The sequence below is a fragment of the Calidris pugnax genome, unplaced genomic scaffold (genome assembly GCF_001431845.1).
Source record: "Calidris pugnax isolate Ruff unplaced genomic scaffold, ASM143184v1 scaffold281, whole genome shotgun sequence".
NCBI lineage: Eukaryota > Metazoa > Chordata > Aves > Charadriiformes > Scolopacidae > Calidris > Calidris pugnax.
In genome coordinates, this window is record NW_015091028.1 from 740,572 (window position 1) to 749,669 (window position 9,098).

A 9,098-nucleotide genomic window follows, 5' to 3' on the forward strand; every position below is an offset into this window, starting at 1 on the left:
GGGTGGGGGGTGTGTGTGTCCCCCCGCGCTGTGACCCACAGGGCAGAGACCCCTCGGGGCCGGGGACACCCAGGGTCGGGGGGCGAGAACCCCCCCGGGCTGAGGGGAGAAGGTCGCAGGGGTGGGGGGAAGTGAGCTGGGGGGCTGGGAGAGGTGGGGGGTTCAGCCTGGAGAAGAGAGGGCTCTGGAGACCTTGGAGCCACTTCCAGTCCCTCAAGGGGCTCCAGGAGAGAGGGGGAGGGACTCTGGATCAGGGAGGGGAGCCCTAGGAGGAGGGGGAAGGGTTTGACCCTGCAAGAGGGGAGATGGAGCTGAGCTGTGGGGAAGAACTTGTTTGGTGGGAGGGTGGGGAGAGCCTGGCCCAGGTTGGCCAGAGAAGCTGTGGCTACCCCATCCCTGGAGGGGGTCAAGGCCAGGTTGGAGGGGGCTTGGAGCAACCTGGGCTGGTGGGAGGTGTCCCTGCCCAGGGCAGGGGGTTGGAATTCGATGATCTTTAAGGTCCCTTCCCACCCAAACCATTCTGTGATTCTATGATGATGACCTGAGGCAGGTTTGGGTGATGACCCACACGTCCCTGTGGGTCACTGGGCCAGCAGATCTGCCCAGGGCTCAGCCGGCCCCCCCAGGAAGCTCAGACAGGTAAAAGTTTGCAGAAAGGGGGTCAGCGGCTGCTGAGCATCTCCCGGAGACCTTGCCCAGGGTGGGAACGTGCCACCCACTGTGCCCACTGGTGAGAGCCCACCCTGGGTGGGCGCGGGGCAGGGTCTCCTCTGGGCAGGCTGGTATTTGGCCACCGACCCCCATCCCAGCGCTCCGTCCTGCCGGGGGGAGGGGGGGGGCAGCGTTCCCGGCGGCTCTGAAGTGGAAATGTGGAGTTGTTTGGAAAGCAAACAGAGAGGCGGGAGGAAGGGCCGTTCCCGGGGGCAGCGATAGCCCCGCGCTCAGCTGAGTCCCGGCTTTTCCCTCTGAAATGAAAGTGAGATCTCGATAAAACGCGTCAGCGCTCGGGTCCTCCCAGAACCGCTCCCTTTCCCCTCAGGATGGGGCGTGGGAAAGCGGGCTGCCCCCCCCCAGCCCCAGAGACAGCCCTGGGGACCCCCAGCCTGGCACCGGGGGGCGATTTGGGGTTGATGAGGAAATAAGGACCTGGGTGTCAGCGGGAGAATTCGGACCAGGTGAGCCCCATGATGGAGGTGGGTGCCCTGGGACCACCTCGTCCCCAGGACTCTGGTCCCTGCAGCCCCCCCTGGGCTGGGACACAGCCCACGACCCCGGGGACACGCCGCAGAGACGTGGCCACGAAGCCAGAGCTGCTCGGAGTCCACCAGAGCTGACCCCCTCTGCGTGCCCCGGGGGTCCCCAGCTGATGCTGCTCTCCCCGGGCAGGAGCTGTGCCCCAAAGCCCTGCCAGGCTGAGCTCTCATCCTCCAGGGGCTTAAAACTCGTGGTGACATTTCAGTAGTAACGTGGGCTCAGGATTTGGCCCTTAAACCTGGACTTCCTGCGCTGGGTGATGCAGAGGGGGTGTCACCCCCCACCTGGGAAATGGGGGGAGCAGGTAGGAAGAGGCAGCTCACCGGTGTCCTGCTTCTCCTCCGCTCCCACACAATGAAAGCCTTTTTTTTTTTTTTTTTTTCCCTTTAAAAAAGGAACTTGTCCTGTTTCACATCCTGCCTGCTGGGACAGCACTGTCTGCCCCACCGAATCCTTTTGCCTCCCCCCGGCTTCATGCAAGGGACCCCCCCCCAGACACTGCAGGCAGGAGAGGGCAGCTATTCCCAATTATCACCTCATTAAATGGGAAAGAGATGTTCCCGTTCCTCTTTTAAATGATTTGTGGGGCTGGGGGGGTGGTGGCAGCAACTCCCTCTTGGGTCCCTCATGGCCCTGGGCTGGGGGGGCAGGAGCTGCCCTGTCCCTCAGCTGCCAGGGCAGGGGCTTGAAGAAAAACCTCTCGAGCATCTTTTCACTCCCACTTCTGCGCTCGCCCTGGTGGGTCAGGGGGAGGATGGTGTTTGGGGTTGGCAAAGTCCTGGGCAGAGGACTTTCGGGGCCAAGAGCAGGTCCCCCAGCCCACCCTCAACCTCAGCCACAGCTCGGGGGTGCAGGGGGGGTTGTGGGTGGCCATAGCCCGACCGTGGGGCAAAGGCTCAGCCAGGTCCTGCCTTTCCTTCTGCCTGGTTTGGAGCAATCCTGTGAAGCTGGGCTTTCCGTGTACACTGGGAGTGACCCCCACTCCCCCTTCCTTCTCCTTTCCCCATCACCCTCTGGCTGGTTGTGGCCTCAGCCACTCCTGGTGGCCCGTGGGTGTCCCTGGCTGGGCTGGTGGCCGCTCCTGGCCATGGCTGTGGTCTCTGCAGCAGCTCCAGCCATCGCTCGGGCAGAGCTGATGCTCTTCGGGGGCTTGGTCCTGCCCTCGCTCACAGGCTTGGCTGCTCTGCAAACCTCCTGCCTGCAGAAAAAATTGGGTGGGAGCCAGATGAAAAGAAAAAAAAAAAAGCCTCCTGATACTGGCCAAGGAGTTGTTTTTCACTTTTAATGTTTCCTGGTCTGTGCTGGAGGGGAGCCGGGTCAGCCGGAGCCTGGAAATTTGTTTCCTTGGCACTGGGTGGTGCAGAGCAAGTGCAGGAGAGTGGGAGGAGGTGGTTCGCCGGGGGGTCTCGCCGGCGTTTTTGGGGAGGCAGAGGGGTGGGGGGAGCCGGGCAGAGAGGACCTGCAGGGAGACGTGAGTTGTGTGTCTGGGATTTCCCAGCCTGTCCCTTGGATTCGCTTCAGCTGTGCTCCAGGCGGAATGGCTGAGTGTGCAATTTAGGTGTGTTATTTTTCCATGTTTTCCAGGAAAACATGGAGCGTGTGTGGGATCTGCCTGGTACCCCTCGGCACCCCTCCACGGGGCATCCCCCCCCGGCTGCCATCCCCCAGCAGAGCCCAGGGCCGGGTCCTGCTGCCCGAGGCTGCTCCTTTAAGAGGAGCCACAGCCCGGCGGCTCCTCCGGCTCCTCCGGCTCCTTCTCCCCAGCAGCTGATAATTTCTAACATGTGTTGGCAGCATCCTCCTCCGTCAGGAAACAGCAGCCCCCCCGGGACGTGAAATCATCGCGTGCAGCTCGGGAAGGCCTTCGCTAACCTCCCTGGTATGCTCCCCCTGCTCTCTCCCCCTCTCCAGCTGGACCCAGCGATTCTTGCGCCGAGGGGTATTTATTTTTTTGAAGGGGGGGAAAAGCCCTCTCCCCATCACAGCGCACTTCCAGGGCTCCATGGGAAGGTCAGCGCTTCCAGCCGGGGCTGGATGGGGTCACCTTCCCCACCAGGTGTGCCCCAGCCGTGTGGAGACCCCAGTGGGACCTCTGTGCCCTCGCCACAGGGGGGACCCTCTCCTGGGGTGGCCAGGACCAGCCCCGTGCCCTTGGCCAGCCCTGGTCCATGGCCCAGCAGAGCTGGGGTGCTTCACCCCCTCCCTGGGGCACAGCGACATCGCACCTTGTAGCTCTCACAGGAACTGGGGGGAAACTGGAGACTGCCCGTGGGGTGCCTTGGACCCCTGCCCCCGATGTCTGGGGACAAGGGGGCTGAGGGGAGACCTCGCTCTTTCCAACTCCCTGAAAGGAGGGGGCAGCTAGGTGGGATTGGTCTCTTCTCCCAAGAAACAGGCGATGGGACAGGCCTCAAGTTGCCCCAGGGGAGGTTCAGGATGGAGATTGAGAAAAAGGTCTTCCCCAAGAGGGTTGTGAAGCCTTGGCAGGGGCTGCCCAGGGCAGTGGTGGAGTCCCCATCCCTGGTGGTGTTTGAAAGCCGGGCAGACGTGGTGCTGAGGGGTCAGTGGTGGGTTTGTCAGTGGTGGATTGATGGTTGGACTTGATGGTCACTGGTGGATTTCTCAGTGGTGGATTGATGGTTGGACTTGATGAGCAGAAAAGTCTTTTCCATCTGAGACAATTCTGTTGTACAACTTCAGCCCAGGGCTCGTGGTGCTCTCTCTGGGGGCACCTCGAGGTGAGGAGTGTGGGTCAGTCCCGCTGTGGGGGAGCCTGTCTTGGGGGCAAGGATGTGCCAGCAGGACCAGGATGGGGAGGCGGTGGGGTGGCCCAGCAGACATGACTCAGCACCCAGACAGTGTGACTCAGCGCCCCGGGCATCCTGCTGACAACACCGGAGAGCTGGTGCCACAGAACTGGTGCTGCAGCAACTGGGCTCCCAGTTTCTCTCTGGGATTGGTGGTTCCAATGTGCCCGAGACCACCATGAACCAGCAGAATGTTCCCCCCCTGCCAACAACCCCAACAGTCTGCATGATGGGAGGGATCTGTGGCTTTCAGAGATGTCCAGAGAAGCTCTTCATTCTCAGCCACATCCGAAACACCCCCCTGGAAAGGGAGCCCCAGTAACGGGAGGAGCAGGACAATGCAGTCCCAGCTCCGGAGGTCCTGGGGGGGTCTGGAGAACTCACAGTCCCTGGTTCAGGCCGTGCTGATGCTCCCAGTAAGGCATATGGAAGAGTTGTTTTAGGCTTGGTGAGTAGTGTTTCCATTCTGTGGTGTGCAAACCACAGTCCTGGCGATCCATTCAAATGGAGACTTTGCTTTTTGGCTTTTTCAGCCTTGTCCTTCCCCCTAAACTCACCGGGCTCAGCCTCAAACTGCCCAGTTTGTGCTGGTCGCTTGGCCAGAGCTGTGCAGAGACCTTCAGCCTGACCTCCAGGACGGCTTGGCCTCAAACTGCCCAGTTTGGGCTGGTCGCATGGCCAGAGCTGTGCAGAGACCTTCAGCCTGACCTCCAGGAGTCCCCAGGACCCTGCCCTCCTGCCTGGGACACAGACACACTGATCCCAGAATCACAGAGGGGTTTGGGTTGGAAGGGAGCACACTGATCCCAGAATCACAGAATGGTTTGGGTGGGAAGGGAACTCAAAGCTCCCCCATTCCCACCCCCTGCCCTGGGCAGGGACACCTCCCACCAGCCCAGGTTGCTCCAAGCCCCCTCCAACCTGGCCTTGAACCCCTCCAGGGATGGGGCAGCCACAGCTTCTCTGGGCAACCTGGGCCAGGCTCTCACCACCCTCAGGGGGAAGAATTTCTCCCCCAGATCCCATCTGTCCCCCCGTCGGGGACGAGGCCGGGAGCGCTCGCCCTGCGGGATGCACAGCCCCTCTGCTGATCCCATCTGTCCCCCCGCCGGGGACGCAGCCGGAGGCCGGGAGCTCTCGCCCTGCGGGATGCACAGCCCCTCTGCTTTGTTCCCAGGAATTTGGAGAGCCCTGGAGCCGTGCGGGGGCTGCGGGGGGGGGACTGGTTTCAGCAAAGCCATGGTTGGAGCTGACTCAGAGCTTCCCACTGCAGGTTTCTTGCTGACTCAGGGTTTTCCTCATGCCTCCCTCCCTCCTTCCCCTTCCCCCAAACTCTCCTGCTGCTCCTGAGGATGCTGAGGCACATTCAGTACCCGCAGAGCTGCGAGAGGCCCCTTCCCCTTCTCGAGGCGGCTCACGGGGCCAGCGTGTGCTCAGTGCCTGGGTCTGCCTTGGTGGAAACACTCCTTTTGGGTGAACCTCGCTCAGTCTGGGTTGATGCAGGCCTGGTTTTGGCTGGGCAGTGCTGAGGGGCAGCGGGTTTTGTCCCCTCTGCCTGCTCTCAGCCTTCAGGGGAGATAAAGCAGCTGTTGGGATGGTTCTGGGGCTGCAGGGGGGGGACATCGGCCATGAGGACCCAACCTCTGCCCCCCAGCCCTTGTCTGGTCACTCCCCGCCTGGGGCCGGGGCCGGGGTTCACTTCTCCCTGTTATCATGGGGCATGGAGACCTTCCCTGACTGGTTCCATCGTGCCATCTCCAGAGCTGGGCCAGCTGCCCCCACCCCACACGTTGCTGGGTGTAGGGCTGAGGATGATGGAGACCTTCCCTGATTCGCTCCATCGTGCCATCTCCAGAGCTGGGCCAGCTGCCCCCACCCCACACGTTGCTGGGTGTAGGGCTGAGGATGGGGGGGTTGGTGGTCACTCCAAGTGACCTCCTCTGGCCCCGCTCCAACAGCTCCATGTCCTTCTGCTGTTGGTGGCCCCAGAGCTGGACCCCCAACACTGGGGGGGTCTCCCCAGAGTAGAGCAGAGGGGCAGAAAGTAGAGGAGAAGCTTCAGCTCATCTTCTCCTCTCACAGAGCGTGGCTCAGCCCCAGGTTCCATGATCACACCCCGAAGGATGTTGTCCCCGTCCTGGGGGTGCTCCTGCCGTCCCTGGGCTGGTCGGCTCCCACACGCCTGGCTGTTGTGGGGCTGCAGAGGATGGAAGGAAGCTCCGGCTTGTTTTGACTCACCCCCTGGGTTTTGCAACCTCCTGGCAAAGCAGAGCATAGAGGAAAAAAAACTAAAAAAGAAAAAGAGGAAAAAGGACAGACAGATCCCGACCATACTTTGCCCAGCCCAGCTGGTCCCAGCAGCCTGTGTGGGCCAGCCCCACTGGCCGTGACCTCCACAGCCCCGTGTCCTTGTTCTCCTTCCCAGCAGCTGCCTCTGCTCTCTCACAGCTTGTTTGGGAGAGGGATGGATGGAGGGGTCACTGGGACCAGCCCCATGAGGCCACAGACCCGCAGCTGTCCCCAGGAGGGATGCAGAGCCCTCATGGTGCCCACCCAGCAGCACCACAAGGTGGGACCCCCAGCTCCCAAGGCACATGTACCCTGGTCAGGAGCATCCCCAGGCTCTGGCAGGGGCTGAAGGGCCAGTTTCTGCCTGAAACTCCTTCTCTGGGCCTGGCTCCCTCATCCCAGCTGCTCCTTTGCCTTCTCCATCAGCTGATCTTCTCGCTCCCTCTAGTGGGACAGGTTGGTGGCCTCCTTGGGCACAGGCGTCTGGGTCAGTCTCTTGTCCAAGGAACAGGCAACAGGACAAGAGGAAATGGCCTCAAGTTGCCCCAGGAGAGGTTTAGGATGGAATTTAGGAAAATTTTTTACACTGAAAAGGTTATTGAGTGTTGGCAGAGGCTGCCCAGGGCAGTGGTGGAGTCACCACCCCTGGAGGGATTTAAAAGCCGGGCAGACGTGGTGCTGAGGGACATGGGTCAGGGGTGGGTTTGGGCAGTGCTGGGCTGAGGTTTGGACTTGATGAGCTGAAAGGTCCCTTCCAACCCAGCCAATTCTGTGGTTCTGTGATTCCTCTTGAGCCTTGATGTCTTCCTGGAGATCTTCCTCCAACCAGGCTGGGTCCGGTCCCTGGTCTGGCCACCCCTCTCCTCCCCCCTGCCCTCCTCATTCCTGGTGTGCCGTCTGGTACCCGCGAAGGGAGCAGAGCATCCTCCAAGAGACAGCCCCAAAGCCTTGGTTTTCTCACAGCCTGGCTGGTGGCTCAGTCCCTGCCCTCAGCCCTGCTCTCCCTGAGGTTTTGTTTTCCAAAAATCACGGTGTGTTTCACTACACCTGCCCAAAGGTGGGAATTCAGGACCTGGGCAGACCTAGGCTTCCTCTTTCCAGATGCAGCCCCGTCTGTGAGGGCTCTTCGTGCTGGCACAGCCCTCTCCCTGCCCTGGCAGCACCTCAGAGTGGCTGTTTTCACCCCAAGGCAGGGATCCTGGCACAGCATCTCCCCTGGGAGGAGCTGCAGGCTGCAAAGCCCCTCTCCTCCCGGCACAGGGACACTGGTTGACCCCTCGTGGGACAAGGACTGGGGAGAGCTGACCCCAACAATGCAGCACCCCGGTGATGGGTGTCCCCCCAGCCTCCCACTTCCCAAGGGATTTTATTTTCCCCCCAGCAGTTTGCTCCTCCTGGGCTTGTGTGTTTGCTGGGGCTGACTCAGCTGGTGCTTATTCATTCTGCACACACTGGGGTGCTGTGTGTTCCCCCCGTTTGGTGCGTGTCCCGGCTGCACGGCAGGTTCTTGCACGTTTTGTGTGAGCTGCAGGTTTGTGCAGCGCGATTGTGAGCATCCAGCTCCTGCAGCAGGTTCTTGCAACCTCTTTGTGCATCAGCTTTGGGCGTATCCAGTTATAGACCAACATCCCCAGTTAGAGCAGCATCTGGGGGGGCGCTGGAAGGTCCTCCAAACACCACCCCCCACCCTCCAGGCTGCCGAAGGCATTGGGGGGGGGAAGGGGGTGGATGCTGAGCTCATTGTGTTTCTGGAGTTGCTCGGGGCCGGGAACAGATGCTGTGGTGGTGTCTGAACCTGCCTTCAACAGGAAGCTCCCCTGCCCAGGAGAGCTCAAACCAGTTTGGCTTGGTTTATATAGATGTATATATACATACACATATATATTTATATTATTTATATTTACATGTATGTGTGTATCTCTCTCTCCAGAGTTGGTTTCTCCAGACACCAGGACGTTGGGCCACGACAGACATGGTGGTTTTGCTGCAGCAAACACCCTCCACCGCCCTCCCAGACATGATGGAGACAAGGGGAGGAGGGGAAAAAAAACCCCACCCGCCTGGTAATTTAGGTGATAAACCTGGGGTGGGAGCAGAGGGGATCCCTGCCGCCTCCCGGGGCAGCCAGAGCCGTTCCCCGTCCCGGGGCACATCCCGGCCTCCAGCTGCTCCGGTAAATGGTCCAAACCCCATCGCCTGCTGCTGTCGGGGGCTCCTTCGCCCCCACAGTCCTGCAAAGGCCCCCCTGGGGGCCAGGGACCAGGCACCATGACTGTGCCGTTACCCCGGTGCCCTCTTTGAGCCGGCATTTGGGTTTTTTTCACACCGTGGCAAATAGAGGGGGGGGGTCCTGCAAGGGGAGAGGAGAGGAGGAGGAGGGGAAGGGGAAGGCGATGAGGAAAGGGATGGGGAAGGAGAAGGAGGAGAAAAAGGGAGGGGAGGGAAGAAGAAGGAAAAGGAAAAGGAAGGGAGAGGACGAAAGGGGAGGGAAGGGGAAGAGGAGAGGGAAGAGAGTGGGAGGAGAGGAGGAGAGGGGAAGGGGAGGAGAGAAGAGGAGGAGGAGGAGGAGGAGGAGGAGAGGAAGCCGGGCTGGGGACCCGTGGCCGCCCCTCGCCTGTCCCTCCCCGCACGGAGCCGCCGCTCCGCAGCCCCCGGGGGGGCGGGACACGGTTCCGAGCAGCCCGGGGGGAGCAGGGGGACCCCGGGCTCCTGTCCCAAGGTCACCCGCTGAGCGACAGCGGCAGCAGC

The 9,098-nt window shown here is 61.4% G+C and overlaps 1 protein-coding gene across 1 annotated transcript in view; it reads left to right on the top strand.

The window, feature by feature from the left end:
• Positions 1–9,098, top strand: part of LOC106896239 — a 16,705-nt gene that overhangs the window by 2,320 nt on the left and 5,287 nt on the right. Inside the window, exon 2 of the mRNA XM_014956050.1 lies at positions 8,281–8,413. Within this exon, the coding sequence (XP_014811536.1) occupies positions 8,323–8,413 (91 nt within the window). The 5' untranslated portion in view covers positions 8,281–8,322. The remainder of the gene's footprint in view (positions 1–8,280; positions 8,414–9,098) is intronic.